General features: G+C 36.6%; 3 protein-coding genes across 4 annotated transcripts in view; 1 reads left to right on the top strand and 2 right to left on the bottom strand.

The window, feature by feature from the left end:
• Nucleotides 1-437: 437 nt before the first annotated feature.
• On the bottom strand, nucleotides 438-4,862 carry SMC6 (Structural maintenance of chromosomes 6). The gene is made up of 15 exons (XM_088041660.1): nucleotides 4,624-4,862; nucleotides 4,242-4,331; nucleotides 3,840-4,194; nucleotides 3,295-3,790; nucleotides 3,045-3,248; nucleotides 2,804-2,997; nucleotides 2,435-2,757; nucleotides 2,078-2,388; nucleotides 1,816-2,032; nucleotides 1,598-1,768; nucleotides 1,356-1,543; nucleotides 1,022-1,301; nucleotides 775-969; nucleotides 599-726; nucleotides 438-547 (listed from the first exon to the last, which is right to left on the bottom strand). Exons 2-15 carry the CDS (start codon nucleotides 4,329-4,331, stop codon nucleotides 517-519), a joined length of 3,183 nt encoding a protein of 1,060 aa, XP_087897786.1. The 5' UTR covers nucleotides 4,624-4,862; the 3' UTR covers nucleotides 438-516.
• A 2,164-nt stretch (nucleotides 4,863-7,026) lies between these two features.
• On the top strand, nucleotides 7,027-8,560 carry LOC148170855 (ketimine reductase mu-crystallin). 2 transcript variants are annotated; one of them, XM_088040877.1, is made up of 6 exons: nucleotides 7,027-7,120; nucleotides 7,167-7,618; nucleotides 7,674-7,841; nucleotides 7,891-8,089; nucleotides 8,142-8,351; nucleotides 8,398-8,560. In XM_088040877.1, the coding sequence occupies exons 2-6, from the start codon at nucleotides 7,307-7,309 to the stop codon at nucleotides 8,421-8,423; spliced, it is 915 nt and encodes a 304-aa protein (XP_087897003.1). In that variant the 5' UTR covers nucleotides 7,027-7,120; nucleotides 7,167-7,306; the 3' UTR covers nucleotides 8,424-8,560. The 2 variants fall into 2 exon arrangements, with proteins under 2 accessions (XP_087897003.1, XP_087897002.1); XM_088040876.1 differs by having other exon boundaries at nucleotides 8,411-8,560.
• Nucleotides 8,561-9,124: 564 nt separating this feature from the next.
• The window catches only part of LOC148170856 (uncharacterized), a 46,354-nt gene continuing 35,627 nt past the window's right edge, over nucleotides 9,125-19,851 (bottom strand). Inside the window, exons 4-5 of the mRNA XM_088040878.1 lie at nucleotides 15,501-15,626; nucleotides 9,125-15,227 (exon numbers count right to left, since the gene is read on the bottom strand). Coding sequence (XP_087897004.1) covers nucleotides 15,082-15,227; nucleotides 15,501-15,561 — 207 coding nt within the window. The 5' untranslated portion in view covers nucleotides 15,562-15,626 and the 3' untranslated portion in view covers nucleotides 9,125-15,081. The remainder of the gene's footprint in view (nucleotides 15,228-15,500; nucleotides 15,627-19,851) is intronic.

Genomic DNA, 19,851 nt, shown 5'->3' on the forward strand with positions numbered 1-19,851 from the left:
TGTCGAGTAAGCGCCCTCATGCGGAACAATGCCAAACTAATTAGTTTATAGTGTTTGCCACCAGAGGGCTAAATTTATGGTTTGAAACTTGGCTACTCGATTAGCCAAGTTTTTCACCTTTATTTTGTCGAGTAAGCGCCCTCATGCGGAACAATGCCGAACTAATTAGTTCATAGTGTTTGCCACCAGAGGGCTAAATTTATGGTTTGAAACTTGGCTAACTCGATTAGCCAAGTTTTTCACCTTAATTTTGTCGAGTAAACGCCACCTTGCGAAATAATGCCAAACTAATTGGCTTATAGTGTTTGCCACCAGAGGGCTAAATTTTTAGTTTGAAATTTGTATTTTCTGTAAAAATGTTTCACTTGCCACGAGAAACTCGCCTCGAATTTTCCAAAACAAAATTTCTTGTCTGGTCATTTAAAAAAAAATTCGTAAACTGTTGATTTCATTTTATTTATATAGAAAAATATATTTAACGAAGACGAATGAACAAAAGAATAAGAAGAAAATTAATTAAAGGCGATTCCTTTCAGGATCCTGTAACCTGTAATGATTGTGTTAATTATTATAGTTTGATAGATGTATGCAAAAGTACCTCAAGATCGTAACATTCTTCTTGATAAATGAAATATCCTGAGGAGTTAAAAACACAAATTGTAGCTCTGGATGAGTTTCTGCATGGTGCAATAAAATCTCAATAACTTTGGAACGGTTTAATTTGTCCTAAAACCCAGAAATTAGCACATTATCCTTCACTTTTGACTTACCAACCATGTAGACATCAAATTCGTCAAGAAAATAAAACGGAAACTCCATGCATTGCCACAGGGAATAAAGAAATGCGACTGTAGAAAACGAGCGCTCACCCCCTGATAAATTTGAAGTTGTAGTTATCCCCTGAGAGCCATGATGAGGTATCACAATCAGTTCCAACTTCTTCTCTTGCATATTAATCTCAATAGATCCCTACAAGAACATCAAAACAAATTATCATTGTACTGTCAACTCATCAACTCACCTGAAACTGGCGAACATGCATGATCTTCTTAAACGAATGTTGAATAAACGTGACGAAATATCTTTCGGTGAGTTTATAAACCTTGCCTCTGTGACCAACAGCAGTCGTGAGCTCCAGCACGTCTTCTTGAAGGCTTGAGAGAAGAGAAGAAAGCTTCTTCAACTTCTCACTCAAGACATTGTATTTTTTAAGAAGTTCGTCGGAGTCTTCTGTGGCGATTTCAATTCGCCGCACGCTTATTTCGAGTTGGTTGATTTCCGCAACAATGTCGACTTGTTTCCTGCAAAAGAAAAGAAAGACATTTCAACAATTTCGCTCTGTTGTTAATTTTTACCTGTCCGTTTCTTGTCGCTCCCCCAAACTCTCGGCCTGCTCTGTAAACTGCCTCGAAAGAGCCTCTCTTTTTTTCAACTCTCTGCGCGCTTCCGCCAGCCTCTCCTCAAAGTCGCGCAACCTCTTTCTGTCAAATTCGTCACTTGCTCGGATTTCTTTCTGGCTCGTGGTTTCTTCTCTAATTTGTCTCTGCAACGCCAAGTTAGTACAACATGAAATTAAGAAACATTGAACTTAAGTTACATCAAGTAATTGCATCCTGTCCTCCAAACTGGAATTAGCATCCTTTAAACTCCTGAGTTTTTCCTCATTCTTTTGAATTTCACCTCGAATTTCTTTAATCGCCTCATCAACTTGAGCCAGTTGAGCATGCGATTCCTGAAGAGTGCTTTGAATCTCCATTAATTCAGTTTCCTGTAATTTAAACAGTTAAAACGAGTCTCTTATCTGGTTTGTCCTACCAATTGCTCGACATTAGCGGTCTCTGGGTCCGGCATTGCCTTAAGCTGCTCCAATTCTCTTCGAATTTCGGTCCTCGCCATGTTTAGTTTCCTAATCTTCTCCTCCAGTTGAGTTTTCTTCGTTTCTTGCTCACGAACATCTGTACAAATGGCACGATACTGGTTTTGGTAGCTTTGTTTTTTATGCTCCAGTTCTTGAATGTTTTGTTCTAGTTGCCTACGAAACAAAATCAGCGATTGTTGTCAACCACAGCCAACTTACGTAATGTGTTCTTTGGTGTCAACTTGAAGAAACTGAGCGCGATGGTAAGTTGAAGCGTAAGTTTTGTAACTTGGATCGGGAAAGTATTTGTCTCCTTGCATTGTAATGCCTTGTCGACAATTCTGAGGCACTGTTGCGACATTTGAAAGTAACTGCATAGCTCTGTCGTTGCTTGGAATGAGTAAAATTCCTTCCGTCGCCGCTTGGTCTACCAAACAATTGGAAACAACAGGGTCCTCGACTTCTATACTGTTGTAAAGACTGATGCAGTCCTTTGGAGCTTCCACGAGGTTTGGCTGGACGTTGTGTTTCTAAAATTTCAAAATACAATCAAAGTTTCCCCCGCGTGACTTTTACCTGAAAGAAAAACTTAGAGATGAGGACTGTTGGCTTCTGTCCAGGACACGCTTGACTAAAAATCCTGTTCAACACGACATTATCCTCTTTGTTATCCACGGTAAACGACTTAAGAAGACTAGAAGTGAGGTAACTCTCCACAGCAATCGCCCACTTCTTATCCTTCAACTTAATATACGAACCCAACGGTCCTCTAGGAACATGTTTAAACTTGTGTTTGTTCTGCTCAATCAACTGTTTAATAGTGAGTGTTTTGTCACCGTACAACAACAACGAGTTGCCAGTTTCTTTCCTGAGAGCGTTCAAACTACTTCTTGCTTGTTCTAAAAACAACTGTTAGAGAGTAACGTGAAGACCAACGCAACCTACGAATTTGTTGCTCCAACTTGGTGATGTCCTGCCGCAAAGTCTGTTTCTCATCTTCGCGACGCGCCAAGTCGCTGCTGAGTTGGTACAAATCGTTTCTGCACGTCTGAAGATGGTCTTCCGCCGCTTTGATTTTTTCATTTTTCGTGTTTAAATCTCGGAGTCGTTGCATTTTCTCTTGTTCGATGCGAGTCATGCTGCAATGAGTCCAAATAAAATCAGAAACAAACGAGTGGATATTTACTTTTCGTTCACGTTTTTAATTTCGCCCTTCAAATAGTCGACATCCTTCGTTTTTGACTCGATGGAACTAGCAACAAACTGCCTCTCTCGTTTCTTCTCTTCCAACTTCACCTTCAGGGAGTTTACGGTGTTTTTGACGTCGTGTTGGGGCCGCGACTGAACCTTAATCGTGTCCTCGAGCTCCTTCAGTTGTTGCTGTAAACCCCTAAAAAACATTCTCAATTGAAAGTTTCCACAATATTTCCTTTTACTTTATTTTGTCCGCCATGTTTTTAATTCTCTCTTCTTTATCGGCACGTTCCGCCAGGAGAGCTTCGTGTTTCCGCTCCCACGTCTCCACAGATTGTTGAACTTTCTTGGCATCTTCTTCAGCGTCCCTCACTTTGGCCCAAAGCAGTTCTTCTTGCATCGTTTTTATTTTATCGCGGAGAGAAACCACCGATCTTTGGTTATCAATTTTCGTTTTAATCTCTTGCAGGTCGCTGTGCAACTTTTGAAAATTCGATTGTCTATTTTCAAAGATGCGCACCGCCTCTCTCTTGTTGTGATCAATAGTTTTATATTCTTCAGACAAACTCTCCAATCTGGTGGCCCTCATAAAGAGCGTAAATTTGTGTTTGGGGTCATTGCTGCTCAGGAAATTCCTAGAAGTGTCTTGGTTTAATATACAGACGGGATTCTCCACTTGTATGTTGAGACTTGTGGTGATATTCTGGATCTCTTTAACCTGTTTAGCAATCACCTCACCTGTAAGAAAAACAATCAAGTAAAAGACACAAGGGGGTTGTTTTCTCACCGCTTTCGCTTTTGACTTTGTAGGTGCTGCCCCCCGACGCTGTGAAATTCCTCACGATGGTGATTTTCTCTCCGTAGACTTTGGGTCGGTACGCCATAGGGCCCCCATTGTAGAGTTCAATCTCAACACTTCCTGAGTTCTTTCCTGCTTTAACAAAACCTTTGATGCTTTTTCCTCGATTTGTTAGTGACGCTTTGCCCCCCAATCCCACCACTAGCGCCGTTAAAATCGCGCTCTTTCCACTACCATTGCGTCCTATTATAATATCAATGTTGTTTTCGCTCAAATCAACCTCAAGATGGGAGTGACACATGAAATTTTTAAGGATCATCCGATTGATAGTGCCTGCACGTTTCTGGAAAAACGACATATAGCTTTAAATGGGGATAATTGTGGCCTTACCTGGATTTCATCGGGACGCTGTTTCTTCGAAGCAAGCGAGAGATCATTTGTTATGGATAGTTGTGAAAGGGTTTTCCGTTTCCGGGACATCTAAGACAGACACAAAAATCAAGTGACAACTTGTAGAATTCAGTGGAATGTGTGATACAAAGGTAAAATTAGGGGAATCCTTGCTTGGTTATCTAAATGTGATAACATTTTTGATAACAATTAGGATGTTTTGGTATCAGAGCCCGCTAATTTTAGGTTATGTTTTTAAATCACACAAGTCTAAACAGGTCTGAGATTCCGTAAAAGAATGCACAACAAAGGATAATGAGTTCAAATTTTTAATCATCAGTTTAAATAAACGATCCAATAAGTTTCTTATGTGAATACTTACATTGTTTAATTCCTTACTACCTAATGAATTTCCACTTATAGCTACCGAAGATCATCGTATCATTGAATAAAATATTACAAACCCAATATTTCTTTAATTATTACAGCCAAACATTCAAATCACGTAACAAAAACAACAAAAAACGTGAAAATTATTGTATTTAGGAAAAAGCGGGATACAATTCGCGGGATCGTTAATTTGACAGTGCGTTGTTGTCAACACGCATGCGTTATTTTAAATTGGTAGTGGCTAGGATCTCAATAACGGTACATTACGATAATTTAGTGAAGTGCCGGCAATTCTAACGTCTACAATGAAAAAATGAAAATTTTGAATTCGAACTATCTAAGACTGATTTCTAAAGTGAAAAATTGCACAAAAAACCATTCTGGAAAGAGTTTAATCATTTTTGCCATAATTCCGGAGAAATCTGGAAAAATCGTTTTCGGGCAATTAAAATTTTGGCCCTCGGCGACTACGGGAATTTTCAAACGCCTCTAACTTGGTTATTTATTTACCAACAAGAAAAATAAGGGTATTTTTGGATTCAGCGCAAAATTCTGCGTAAAATGAGCCCATCTAGCTTGATTTTCCGTAACAAATAACTGAGATATCGAGCGAATTAGATTTTCAGAGCATGATTTAAGGGTCATTTTCAAAACGCTATTTCGGGGTGAAAACTGAACGCAGTTTTCACCCCGAAATAGCGTTTTGGCTGGTCGATAGATCTTGAGCTTCTCTTTCGATCGATGTATAATTCAATAATACTACGTTTAGAGAAGCTCAAGATCTATCGACTGGCCAAGTCTTATACAATGTTCAAAAACGGATTTCAAAATCGCAGCGAATTATATACGAAAAGAAGACTTACCAACTCCAGTTTTGGCCACTTCCGAAGCCTGATTTTCATTTCCTTAGCACAAAGTCACATTTTCAGTTCACAAAAAACACGCCACCAACACCAAATGTCATTTTTGAATGTGGCCGCCGCCTTCACCTTTCACATTAGTACCTTGGAAAAAAAAATATTGGACTCCAGAATTTTATGGTTTCGTGTAAACAAAAAGAAGAAAATGTAATAAAAGCGAGGAAAATCCACTCCATCAGTTGCTTGCACGGTTTTAGTTTTAATCGCGTTTAAAAATTGTTGAATACTAGGGGATTTTGTTGATGCAGGTTGGTGCGCATATCCCCCTCGTAAAAAATTTGAATGTTTTTTTACCGCGTTATTTAAAACGAGTTGGTGTCATAATATAACCAACGTCATCTTCGTGTGCTCGTGTTTAGACATTCCTTGCGTGACTTAAATGCTTTATAAGTCACTTGTATACGATAATAGACTCTCGTGCGGACCCACCGGAAGCTTTTTTACCAGAGAGTCGTGCAGCAAGCTAATAAAGTCTCGTTGTTTCAACATCAAACAGTAAAGCGTTGTTGAGGATATTGTTGGTAGAAAATGTACCGCTAACTTTAATACATACCAGTGTTGCCAGGTCTAGGGTTTTTCCCCGAATCTAGGAAATTTTGAAGTATTGGAGGAAAAAAAAGATTTTTTTCAATTATCGAACAAATCTAGGGAAATCTAAAAATTTAATTCATTAACTAAGATTTTCGAAGCTGTTTTACATAATATTTATTGACTCCGAGAAAATATTAGATATAATAGATAGTTCTACAAGCAAATGACAAGTTTTTTAGCAATTACTAAATAATGCTTCTACCATTTGGTGACAATTTGACAAATATGACAGATTACAAAAAAATGCAGGAATTCTTTTCTTTAAAATGTGACAAAAATTTAATTCAAATTATACCAAAAAAATAAAGAAAATATAAAATAAAATGTACTAAAAAATGGTGGAGGCGCCAGGATAATAATAAATTGCAAATTGTCATTTTTTTTGTGAAAAAATTGGGAAATATCGTAAAAAGCCGGAAACGTAAAGCATCTGAAGGAGTTTTTAATAAGACAGTGGACTGATCTCTGATTTATATTTGAAGTTGGAATTTTGACAAATTAGCTTTGGAAATTTTGAGTTGACAAGACTGGCAACATTATCCGTCAGAATTTGACATTTTCTATTTTGACAAAAAATTTGCTGTGTATTAAGACTACCTAATCAATTAATTAGTGCGAGAGAGTCCAAGTAAATTAAATTTTCCATGCTGTTTAAAAACGGTAACAAATTAAATTTTGACAGGACTTCGTCTTTTTTACTCTAAAACCCAATTCATATAACTCCACCATTGCAACATATGCAACAGGAACAAAATACTACATTATAGAAAAATTCTCTGCAGGAACAATAAAGTTTAGAGTCTGTCAAATGAAATTCATGGCGTCTAGAGATTTTCTAGGGATTTTTTTTAGTCTAGAGATGATTGAAATTTTGATCTGGCAACACTGATACATACTAATTTAGAGGCTGGAAGTAGAAGTGGAATTGTTTTGCTTCATTACTAAGTAGTGATCCCACCTCTAACCAACTTTATTTACGTAAGTATTTAACCAAATTCGAACAAGATTTCTATTATATTTGTAGGAATTAGCACTACTATTAACTCGCCGTTATCTACTGACCTACATCTCAAATTGTGTACAGCACCGATAAGCTATAAATCCGCGTCTGTTGTTAAAATACAGCCACAAATTATTTATTCCTCCTCCGTGCTTCTTGTAAAAATGTGTGAAGTAGTTTTCATCAGCGAAGAAAAAGTCAAGCAACTTTTAACCTGGGACTCGACCTTCCAAGCAGTTGAAGCAGCAATGGAAAGTGTGGCAAAGAAGCGCGCTGTTCAAAGTCCCCGTACTTTCACGCAATCTCCAGACTCGTTACTGCTCACGATGCCGGGATATTTAGATAACAACAATTTCGGAGCATTAGGATGTAAATTGGTCACTGTTACCCCTAACAATGCTAATTTAGAACGTCCTCTACCTACCATTAATGCTAACATTATGTTGTTTGACGACACGACTGGAATCTTAAGAGCGGTAAGATAGTCGAATTAATAAGAAAATGAAGCTGGGAGAATAGCCCCCTTTCTAGGTTGTTGCAGGAACGGAAATAACGACATGGCGCACAGCTGCAGCGTCCGCAGTTGCAACGAAACATCTCCAGTCGTCAAGACAATTTAAAACTTTAGCGATTCTCGGTGCTGGAACTCAAGGAAGAATTCACGCGATCGCCTTTGAGCACTTTTTCGACTTTACTGAGGTTAATCGATCCGTGACCCCTCATTGTCTAAGTTGAATTTTTCAGGCAGATACGAATCTGGAATCACAATAGACCCAAAGCCGATCAACTAGTCACTGAACTAAACGACACTTACCAAACGAACAAATTCAGGTGTTACGAATCTAATCAAGAGTGTGTTCGAAACGCCGACGTTATCGTCACGGCAACGTTTGCAAAAGACCCAATTATTCGTCTCGAATGGCTCAAAGAGGGAGCTCACATTAACGGTGAAGTAATGACAAGACAAATTTCTTTAATGAAGTTATTGACTAATTGTAGCTGTTGGTGCTGGCTTGACCCACCATTCCGAACTCGCAGAGTCAATTTATCTATCATCCCACGTGTACATTGACCACTGGCCGGGGGCAGAAACCGAACTAGCTGGTTTACGGAAATTGGGGGTTGAATTCAAAGGAGAAATTGGGGGGCTTGTGGCCGGAGACTTTTCTGCACCTCCACCTAATCAAATTACGGTGTTTCAAAGTCTAGGTGATAAAATAATACTTAGTTGAGATAAATTGAGTCCATTCATAAGGTCCTTTCTGTAGGGATGGCGGCTGAAGATTGCGCGATGGCACGCCTCATCTACGACCGCTACAAGCAAGGATTATGAACGTTTTATTAATAAAATTAATAAACGTCGATCTTGATTTCTTCCTTGTTTGATTTGAAGACAAATAAAGCAAAACTAAAGTAAATGTGGTGGTTACTGAACTAAAGTTAGATCAACAAATAATGTTATTCGAGCGAAACCTAGAGTTGGTTCCGGGTTCATATGAGCCCCTCCTCTATTCAGTCAGTTGAATCGAATTGTGAAAAGTCAATAATATCCGCCCCAGTAATGTACCTCCACTATAGTCTGATACAAACCACCTAAAAACACATAATTGTCTTTAGCATCTTAACATTCTCTAGGTCCTCTAATCTTTATTAATTGTTGATTTTCTCGGGCTGAGAAGGATCAGAATTGGTTTTTGCCCGGACATTCCGGCTTAGGATTTGTAGTGTCAGAGGATTACCACCCCACCAGCTTAAGGACAACTGTCTTAAAATGGATGTCTAAATTACACTTCGCCTTATCTCCCAACTTAAATATCTGTTTTCTTACGAACAAATGAAAAACCGACTTCAAGTTCTGCTGTGACGGGACATGGCAGGCTCACCTCTCCTTCATATTTTATGCAATTTCACTTTAAAAATTGTATTTCAAAACGTACGTGTCTTTGACATCCAAACAGGGAAAAGCAGAATATATAAATCCATAGAGTGAATGTAACTTTATTTCTCTCTCCAAACTCATCAAAAGTCAGAATCATATTAAAAGGACTTAAAAGATCAATACGGCTAAAGTCACATCTTCCATTTATCTACACAAATTGACAAATATCTCTTATGGCGTTCATTTACATTAAAATCTAAACAGATTTACGTATTGGTCCACAGAAAAGGACAAAGATTATAGGCCTACGACCTCGTGGTAAATTCAAGGATAATCCGATTTGGAAAATCATTGATGCAAAAAATATCATATCCGAGCTGTTAAGTCATAAAATGTAGGCCCAGAGACGCGTAATTAAAAAGATTTCAGGATTATTTCAAACCCGCACGTCACACGAATAAAGCGCCCTGAATTTCCTATTGTTTGGTTTGACGCCCCCATTAATGGGGGTTTTATTGAATTTAGTAGAAATTTTTTCGATGCGATTCTCTCGGGAAATTACGCGACATGTATCAAAATTTGACACGAGTTATTTCATAAAAATGCAATCAAATTACTTCAGCGCCACGAAAATAACTCCGAAGCTTGTTAATTTTGTTTTGTTTTCGTGAAGAGCACGTATGCCTGCCGAGATTAAGTAGGTAAGTAAATTACAAAAAGCCTTTTTCTCCATTCTCATTATCGTATTTGTCGCGCTAATCTTATTAAATTTTGGGACGAAAAAAGAAATACGACTTCCGTAAACTTTTATCTCCTTCGCTTGAAGCTCAGATGGGAGTTATGCTAAAACGTTTTTTTATCATCGGAATCTCCGGTGGTTTATATTCGTGCGTATTTCAAAACTGTTAAACTTATAAAGATGATGGCAGCGACAGTTTGCAGGGTGTATTCAATTCAATTTGGGGTTTTATTTAAATTTGGAGGCCAAAAGCGCAAAAAAATTCGAAATGTCGAAGCCATCGCAAGATGGCACTGATGCAAGTTTTATGCTGAAGTTTATGATGCGCCTATTGAGTCTAGGAGGCCCCATTTAACCTCGTTCATTAATGGTCACCCACACTAATGAGGCTCCTGTGCCCGGGGTAAATTGTAAAAAGTTAGGTTATGGTAGAACGCCGCGCGCCGGTCCTTTGAAATTCAATTGAAAAAACTGTGCACTCGGAAGCGAATTATATACGAAAACAACGCTTACCAGTGCTGGTTTTTAGTTTTGGGCACTTCCGGTACTAGGTTTCTATTTTTCGAGCATGAACTCCAATTTTTAGTTCACAAAAAACACGCCACCAACACCACTGTTATTTTCAAATGTCACCGCCACCTTTACCTTTCAAATTGGTGGTTGGTTTGAGAAAAAAAAAATTATTGGACTACAGAATATTATGGTTGAGTGTAAATAGAAAGACGAAAATGTAATAAAAGCGAATAAAATTCATTCCAGCAGTTGCAGCCATGGGTTTAATTTTAATCGCGTTTAAAAATTTTGGATTTTAGGGGATTTTATTAGTGTGGGTTGGTGTGCATTTCGTCCCTAAACAAGTTTGATTGTTTTTGACCGCGATTTTCAAAAATAAACTTGGGAGATTTGTTACTTTTTGGTCAACGTCGCATAACCAACGTTATTGTGATCATGTTTAACCATCCCTTGCGTGACTTAAGAACTTTATAAGTCACTTGTACAATAATAGCCTCTCGTGCAGACCCACTGAAAGTTTTTTTTGTTATCAGAGACAGATAACTTGTTAAACTTATGAAGATGATGGTAGCGACAGTTTGCCAAGGTGTATTCAATTAAATTTGGTGGCCAAAACCGCAAAAAAATCGAAATGTCGGAGCCACCGTAAGATGGCGCTGATGCAAGTTTTATGATGAAGTTTACGCGATGTGCCCATTGCGTCTAGGGGGCCCCCATGAATTTCGTTAATGGTCACCCACACTTATAGGGCTCCTGTGCCCGGTGTAAATTGCAAAATGTGAGGTTATCGTACGACGCCGGCCCTTAGAAATTCGATTCAAAAAACAGCGCGCTCGCAAGCAAATTATACATGAAAAGACAGCTTACCAGTTCCGGTTTCTATTTTTGGGCACTTCCGGCGCCTGTTTTCCATTTTCCGGGCAGAAACTCCAATTTTCAGTTACCAAAAAACTCGCCACCAACACCACTGTCATTTTTATATGTCACCGCCACCTTTACCTTTCAAGTTAGTGGCTTTGGAAACAAAATAATTATTGGACAACAGAATATTATGGTTTTGTGTAAATAGAAAGAAGAAAATGTACCATAAACGAGGAAAACTTATTTCAACAGCTGCGTTGATGGGTTTAATTTTAATTGCGTTTAAAAAGTTTTGGATTCTAAGGGATTTTGTTAGTGTGGGTTGGTGTGCATGTCGTCCCTAAACAAGTTTGATTGTTTTTTACCGCGATTTTTAAAATTCAACCTGCAAGTGTTGTTACTTTTTCGACAACTTCGCATAACCACATCCCTTGCGTGACATAAGTGCTTTATAAGTTACTCGTAGACCCACCGGAAGCTTTTTTACCTGACAGCGACAGATAATGTACGACTCAACTTCCTAAATTCATGAAGACAATGTTAGCGAGACATCAATTAACAGTTCTTTGAAAGCAGCTCATGCTAATTAACATCGACTTCCAGTTAGTTTAGCGGAAACTTGTAATAAAAAAGGAGAATGGTTGTTTGCGTCCTAAGTTTCCCCGGAGTGAAGTTATATTAAATTCAACAAAACGTTGTTAGTTTTGCTTCCAGTCGTTGTATTGGTCTTGTTTGCGGTCACATCTAATTTGTGAAGTTGGATGCAAGTCAATATTAATGAAGTGAAGTTGTATGGACTCTGGGGCTTTATTTAGAAAAGTTAAAATCGTCTGAAATCAAACAACGAGATACATATTTAACTCACTCTAAGTGCTTTGCTTCCTGCTGACTTAAATAAAGTAAAATTAATTAACAACTTTATTATCCTGTGAGCAAACATTTGTACAACAATTAGAAGTGTTGTTGCAACTCAAATTCAAAATTGTATGTAATTTAAAGCAGCTACAACCCAGCAGAGAAGACGCAATATCTAGAAACTGGGTGATTCCTCTGTATATATTTACCGTACGTGCTTGTCAGGGAATAAACATAGACAAACACAACTATTTGTTTAAATTGAAAGCGTTTGTCCTCGCTTTTCGATTACCTGCCCAATTCTGATGTCTCGTCGTTTTCGATTCCCATCCTTTCTAAAAGCACTTTAAATGAATATATCGCAGCTTCCTCAAAGCGTTTAGATCACTTTATTATTTAACGAAGGTTCATTCAGATTCAATTGGGTGGCACATCTCCATGTCATGCATAATGGGTAACTACAAAGTCCCCAATGGAGCCCGGAAATTCATTTCAGAGCAAAACGCACATTAATCTCTACCGTGGCGTTACTAAAAATATCGACAGTTTTCAACGAAGAAAAAACGTAATTAGAAGTTGTGCGATGTTTTAATATTAATTACGTTTCCACTGCACTTGTCGGAGGAGTTGGAAACTTGCACCGCAGTAATTATGAGAACAGACGGAATTTAAATTGCAGGATAGACAAAGTAACAGACTAGCGATCAATCAGACAAAGTTACGTTCTAATAAAGTAATAAGAAAGTGTTGAATTTTATTCCAGTCATGTTTCTACTGATGGAAAAATAACGACGAAGCTGTCGCAACTTCTAAAACGTTTATTGGTCCTTATCCGAGCTCTCCAGTTAATTTAGCCGGATCTGAACATGAATTTGAAATGAAATAATCTCTTTTTCAAATCGTTTCGCAGCGCAGGAAGATTTAATTATAATTTATGACAACAATTTTATTCGTCGCGTAAATTCCACCAAACTTAAGTGACCCTAAACTCTCTAATAGAAAATAAAAGCGTTTCATGTCATTTTCAATAGGTCTATTAGCTTGCCAGGGACGTAATCTAAGTTTCCGTTTCTGGTGCGAACTGGTAATTACCACTCAAAACCGATGATGAGGGTCGTTGCGTATTAATACACTCAAAAAAGTTTGACTGGGTCAACATGAGAACTGCAAATTCTACATATTCATTAGTTGTGTGTCGTCCCTAGACAAGTTTAATTGTTTTCGACCGCGATTTTTAAAATTAAACTTGCGAGTTTTATTACTTTTTGGTCAACAACGCATAACCAACGCTATTGTGATCATGTTTAACCATCCCTTGCGTGACTTCAGAACTTTATAAGTCACTTGTGCAGTAATAGCCTCTCGTGCAGACCCACCGAAAGTTTTTTTTCCTATCACAGGCAGATAACTTGTTAATCTTATGAAGATGATGGCAGCGACAGTTTGCCAAGGTGTATTCAATTCAATTTGGCGATTTACTAAATTTGGTGGCCAAAACCCCAAAAAAAAATCGAAATGCCGGAGCCACCGTAAGATGGCGCTGATGCAAGTTTTATGCTGAAGTTTATGTGATGTGCCTAAGCGTCTAGGGGGGCCCCATAGAAAATTATGAATTATATTATATAGAATTATAAATGAATTTCGTTAATGGTCACGCACACTTATGGGGCTCCTGTGCCCAGTGTAAATAGTAAAAAGTGAGGTTATAGTAGAACGCCGGCCCTTAAAAATTCAATTCAAAAACCTGCTCGCGCGTACACGAATTATATACGAAAAGAACGCTTACCACTTCCGGTTTTCAGTTTTGGCAATTCCGGCGCCTGTTTTCCATTTTCCGGACAGAAACTCCAATTTTCAGTTCATCAAAAACACGCCACCAACACCACTGTCATTTTCAAATGTCACCGCCACCTTTACCTTTTCAGTTAGAGGCTTCGAGAAAAAAATAATTATTGAACTACAGAATATTATAATTTCGTGTAATCAGAAAGAAGAAAATGTAATAAAAGCGAGGAAAATTCATTTCATTAGTTGCGTCGACTGGTTTAATTTTAATCGCGTTTAAAAAGTGTTGGATTCTAGAGAATTTTGCCGGTATAGGTTGGTGTGCATGTTGTCCCTAAACAAGTTTAATTGTTTTTACCCGCGAACTTTAAAATTAAGCTTGCCAGTTTTGTTACTTTTGAGGCAACGCCGCTTAACCAACGTTATGTGCTCACCTTTAAGCATCTCTTGCGTGACATAAGTGCTTTATAAATCACTTGTAGACCCACCGGAAGCTTTTTTTACCCGACAGCGACAAATAATGTACTTTCATGTCATTTTCAATAGGTCTATTAGCTTGCCAGGGACGTAATCTAAGTTTCTGGTGCGCACTGGTAATTACCACCCAAAAGCGATGATGAGGGTCGTTGCGTATTAATAAACACAAAAAAGTTTGACTGAACCAACATGAGAACTGCAAATTCTACATATTCATTAGTTGTGTGGCTCGCAAACAATTTGTATGTAAATAACTTCCTGAACTTTGAAGCAGTAATAAAATCCGGCGATTACAGACTTTAAACAACAAAGTTCTCGTTCCCACATCTTGAATTTACCACAGAGTTGTCTATACATAAATTTCCTCTAAACTCTATACTTACAAGTCTGGTCAATTAGCTTAAGAGTTTATTGGCATATTATTTTATCACATAAGATTTAAAACTCACCCCAAAAGCAAAGTCGATAATGTTCGAACGCAACAAACCTCGAAGTCGAAGGAACAAAATCGCTTGAATTTATTGTCGAGAAAGATGGATGAGTTGGAATTAAGTCCGCGTTTTATTAATAAGTTAGTGGCAAGTTTTACTGAGCAAGTCAAGGCTATTTCTCCTGCAGAAAGTTCAAAATGCGGCTCTGTGATTGGTTAATGCGAACTGTCACATTGGTTGCTGGTGGCGCCATCTATGAATCAAAATTGACACGTACCCACTACAGGTATCTAACTTATCCTGGTGAATTCTCTGCAGGAAAATAACGCGCAGATGAGTTAGTATATACACAGGGGCTCTAAAACAGACGAACTAATCTAACATTTATAGTGGAGAGATTCATGCGGTGATGTAGTACTCTCGCCTCTGTATACACTTCTCTCGCATTATGTAGCAGAGGGCTATCGTGATGAGGACTGCTATGGCAATGCCCATGCCTATGCTGACCCAGATGATTTCTTCGTTGATTCCTTGGTATGAGCGACCTGGAATAAATAAAAATATTGAATGAAAATTCCTTTCAGACCTTCATATCCGATATTTTCAGTCAGTTTAGAATGTTTTCCCCTCAAATAACCCCGGGACGGATTAATCCGAGACTCTCTCTCTTCCTTATTGCCTGATCGCATTGATTCTTCGCGGCGAAGATTTAGCAGGAAACGCTCTAATCCGAGGTCGTCAAAACGGCATTGAAGCTCTTTTAATTACCATCAATTAAACTTAATTTTCACAGGGAATAATGCCTAAGGGTGTCTTACCATTGTATCCGTTGGAGATGTAACCGGTTACTTTTCCGGCGACTCTGCCTCCGACGGGCATTATGGGGCAGTTCGATGGGCGGCGACGCTACGTGGTATTTATGTTAGCCCTGGCCGGCATTCAACCTGAAAACGAATGTTCGCTTAGAGGTTAGAGAGTCTTGTAGCTGTCTAAAAACATTCAAAGATAAGACAGATTAGCATGGAAATTAGATCCATCTGAATTTGGCCACGTTTGGTGGTGGAAATTGCGTTTCGTTTTTAATTGTGCTGACTAAGTTTTAGTTCTGACAAAATAAACATGAATCTCGGAATAATAAAGTCCCCATCGATAGGTGTGCTGGTAAAAAAGTTACGCGCTGGTAAATGACAAAGAAAAAAAATTCTTTGCAAGTATCTCGTCACGGATGACTACTTTTATATTGTTTAATAACTTCACTAAATCGCTAAATTATAGAGCTAAAAATACAAATTTTGGAATTTTTCATTTTTAAATTGAGCCAAAATTATTCAACATGTTATACAAAAATTCGTAACTCCGCCAATTTAAGTGTTATAGTGATGAAATTTGGTCAAAATACTACTTTTAATTTGTTCAATAACTCCACCAAATCGCAATATTGTAGAGCCAAAAATACAAACTGTAGAATTTTTTATTTTCAAGGGGAACCAAAATTATCTAACATTTTTTACAAAATTCGTAACTCTGTCAATTTTAGTGTTATAGTACCGAAATTTGGTCAAATTACTACTTTTGATTGGTTTAATAACTGCACCAAATTCCAATGTTATAGAACCAAAAGTACAAATTTTTTATAACACCAAAATTCTTAGAGTTTGGATTTTTTGTAAAAAAGTTTGAACAAAAAATTCCAAAATCCGTATTTTTTGCTCTGTAATTTAGCGATTTTATAGACATAATAAACGCCTCAAAAATAGCAATCTACGTAAATTTCATTGCTATAACACTAAAATTACTAAAGTCATAAATTTTTTCTAAAGTTTCCCTGGAGATTTGTTAGAAATTCCTTTGTAAACGTAATTTTTAAGAGATTTTTTCGGATATTTATTGGAAGGTTTTTTGGGAGCTCTCAGGAAGTATTTTACTCTAGTCTCGCTGAAATGGCTAGAATTCTTGCAATTTCTCCGAGATTTTTTTGATATCCACACTATTACAAATCGTCTAATAATAATTATTATTTTATAAAATCTCAAAAAGCAATAAAAATATACGCCTTTTTAACAACAAGCAGAACAAAAGATATTTTAGTCTCCATCACCGTCTTTAGAGGCAAATTTGACACTTAACAATATTGAGATCTGCCATCTATAGTGAAATAACATAGTTAGTAATCTAGAACAATAGTTTGAAATATCTGAGCAATTCTTTGTCCACATAACAGCAGAAGTGTGTTTCACGTGTACGAAAACGTTGACTGATGGTAAAATTCTTAATGTATAACAGTATTTTAAGTAACTTAGAACTGCTCTTAGAATTCACAGACCCATGAGAATTTAACATTTTATATCAATTTACCACTTTTCCGTAATTTTGATAGTTTAAACGCTAAGGCAATTCAAATTAAAACAGTTACTACTTTTGTCACGTTTATTAATAGTTCCAAATGCCAAAATATCTAAGCAAGAAAGAACAATTTTAAAAAAAATATATTAAGAGCGTAGGGCCAAAATTTACCTGTATTTACTATAAAATTCCGTAATGTTGGTAATTTTCAATACAATCAAAATTGAGTCAGTTACTAGCTTTGGCATATGTATTTACTGTGCCAAATGCCAAAAAAAGCAAAAAAGAATACTTTTAGATTTTTTTTGACATGATAAACGAAAATTTTTCTTTTTTTTTATTGAATTCCGTATCTTTGGTAGTTTTAACGCCAATACAATAAAAATTGCATTATTTACTACTTTTAACATGTGTATTAACTGTGCCAAATACCAAAATATTAGAACAAGAACGAGCAAATTTAGAAATTTTTACTCTTAGAAAGATTAAAAAAGTCTGCATTTTCTAAACAATTACGTAACTTTGCCAGTTTAAAAGCCAAAACAATAAAATTTGACGACACTATAATTTACAACACACTTATTAACTTAACTAAATCTCAAAATTTTAGAGCAAGAAAGAGCATTTTTAGAAATTTTTATTGAGAGGATAAAAAAAAATTCCTTCCATTTATCATAAAATTTCGTAAATTTGATAATTTGAATGCCAAGACAATCAAAATTAGAGCACTTATTACTTTCGACACGTTTATTAATTGTGCCAAATGCCAAAATATTAGAGCAAGAAAAAACAATTTTAGAAATTTTTATTCTTCGGAAGAATAAACAATTCCACTATTTTCTATAAAATTACGTAACTTTGACAAATTAAGCACTAAATCAATGAAATTTGTCGACGTTATAACTTACGGTGCGCTTATCAATTCCACCAATTTTCAAAATTTTAGAGCAAAAAAAAGCGATTTTAGAATTTTTTATTTTAGACCCGAACCAAATTTCCACCAGTTTCTATAAAATTCCGTACTTTGCTAGTTTTATCGCCAATGGCCAAAAACCATTTCTGCTTTTAAAAACTCTAAAAGATTTTACAGTGACAAAATGGTTGAAAATGTTGTGCATTACCAATTTTAAATATTGGTAATGATCAACTTTATTATTGCTGATTGTTGCTGAAGACAGACATGAAGACTGAAATGAAGTTTAGAAGGCAATTAAAACTGTATTTTCATTTATTTCAAATATTTGTGTCTATTTTGCCTGGTCTATTTTACGAGGTCCGATTTAGATAGGATTTCCTGGAAGCAATTCAATATTTCAACATAAATACGCGATGAAAGATCATATTTTGCACAGGGCCGTATCCTCTTCACCTTTTTTATTCGTTCAGACAAAGATTTGTAAAGGGACGACCGTTTCGACTATCGCATTTTGTCACTTCTTTGCTTCTTGCGCCATTACAGTGGGATAAGAAATAACAAAGCCAGCGATTTTTCTGGAGTTTTTACAAGTCCTTTGTCTCGGAAAAGGATTTTCTCGTGGACTATTATAATGATTGATTTACACACTTATTTAAAATTTATTATTCGAAGAGGAATCTAGAACAAAGAAATTAAATTCGCCCATTTTTATCAAACCGAAACAAAGTGTAACTTCTTGGGAAACATGTCGAAACACTTCCGTATTTATGCCTTCCTCCACTTTCGCATTCTTCAATTTTAATGGTGGCGCATTTCTCCACTGCTGTAAAATTTTAAAACCCATTTTATGAGAAGATTTCCACGGTTCGTGTTCCTTCTAAAAGCCTAGCATTTGGGCAAATCCAACTCTTGCGTGTTTGTAAAAACATTAACAATTTTATTTTGTATTTATCTGCTGGTACAGCGCAGGAATATCAAGTTTAATTTGTACCGAACAGTCCTCGCTTATTGATTTATATTACAGCTTTTAAAATATTTACTGGGTCCTGAATAATGATAATTGTGGCTAAATGATAATTGGTACGAATGTTAATTTACTTCGTTGCAACTAAATTTCATTATTTTGAACTATGCAGTTTGCAACAGTTGCACGTTTATGATCCATAAATGAAATCCTGAGCGTTGTGAAGTCGTTTCGGTCTTCAAAATCCTGACTTTACGTCGAACTTTGTTAACAATATGAGTTTATTTAACTACGAAGTTTTGTAGAAGTTCATTGTGAGCACAAAACATGTTTAATTCAATTGGATATTAGGGGGTTTCTCTACAAAAATAATAACTTTTCAACACGTGAAGCCATTTCCTTTGTAAAGTCAGGAATCAATGTATTGAAAACTTTACTTCGTGTTTCTTTTCAGTTGGAAACCATGTCGAATATTGTTGGGAGTTTTATTTTTCTTTTAGGCTGTGGTTAAAGTTGATTAATAATACATAACAAGGTATAAAGTGGTTTATAAAGTGGAATGGTCTCTAGATTCCGAATCAAAAGTCCGTTTTCTGTCTTGAAAATAAAAATTTCTAAAATCCGTCCCTGTTGTTAAACAAATTTGGTTTTAGGGATAAATAGTCCACAAGTCAAAACTAATAATTTCTCCAAATTTCATTGCGCTAGTGTCAAAACTACTAAAGTTACAGGTCCGAATTGAAAATTTTTAAATTTTTTTGGGTCGTCTTAAAAATGAAAAGTTCTAAAACCCGTCCCTGTCATTCAAAAAAATTGAGATTTAGTACAGACAATCAGCAAGTTAACAATAGTAACCTCTCTAAATTTCATTGCACTAGTGTTAAAACTGCTTAAGTTACAGGTCTGAATTAAAAATATTGAAAATTTTTGGCTCGTCTTGAAAATA

Source organism: Gnatocerus cornutus, chromosome 7, assembly GCF_029298725.1.
Source record: "Gnatocerus cornutus isolate USDA-ARS CGAHR chromosome 7, icGnaCorn1.1, whole genome shotgun sequence".
Lineage (NCBI taxonomy): Eukaryota > Metazoa > Arthropoda > Insecta > Coleoptera > Tenebrionidae > Gnatocerus > Gnatocerus cornutus.

What these genes read in the sequence shown, in the direction of transcription:
- SMC6 (XM_088041660.1), bottom strand. Translation starts at nt 4,331, where the DNA reads ATGTCCCGGAAACGGAAAACCCTTTCACAACTATCCATAACAAATGAT. An exon ending in ACAGGATGCAATTACTTGAT is followed by an intron (nt 1,544 to 1,597) that starts GTAACTTAAGTT and finishes TTGGCGTTGCAG; the next exon opens with AGACAAATTAGAGAAGAAAC. An exon ending in AAGAATGTTACGATCTTGAG is followed by an intron (nt 548 to 598) that starts GTACTTTTGCAT and finishes CAATCATTACAG; the next exon opens with GTTACAGGATCCTGAAAGGA.
- LOC148170855 (XM_088040876.1), top strand. Translation starts at nt 7,307, where the DNA reads ATGTGTGAAGTAGTTTTCATCAGCGAAGAAAAAGTCAAGCAACTTTTA. An exon ending in AGAGGGAGCTCACATTAACG is followed by an intron (nt 8,090 to 8,141) that starts GTGAAGTAATGA and finishes GACTAATTGTAG; the next exon opens with CTGTTGGTGCTGGCTTGACC. An exon ending in TACGGTGTTTCAAAGTCTAG is followed by an intron (nt 8,352 to 8,410) that starts GTGATAAAATAA and finishes TCCTTTCTGTAG; the next exon opens with GGATGGCGGCTGAAGATTGC.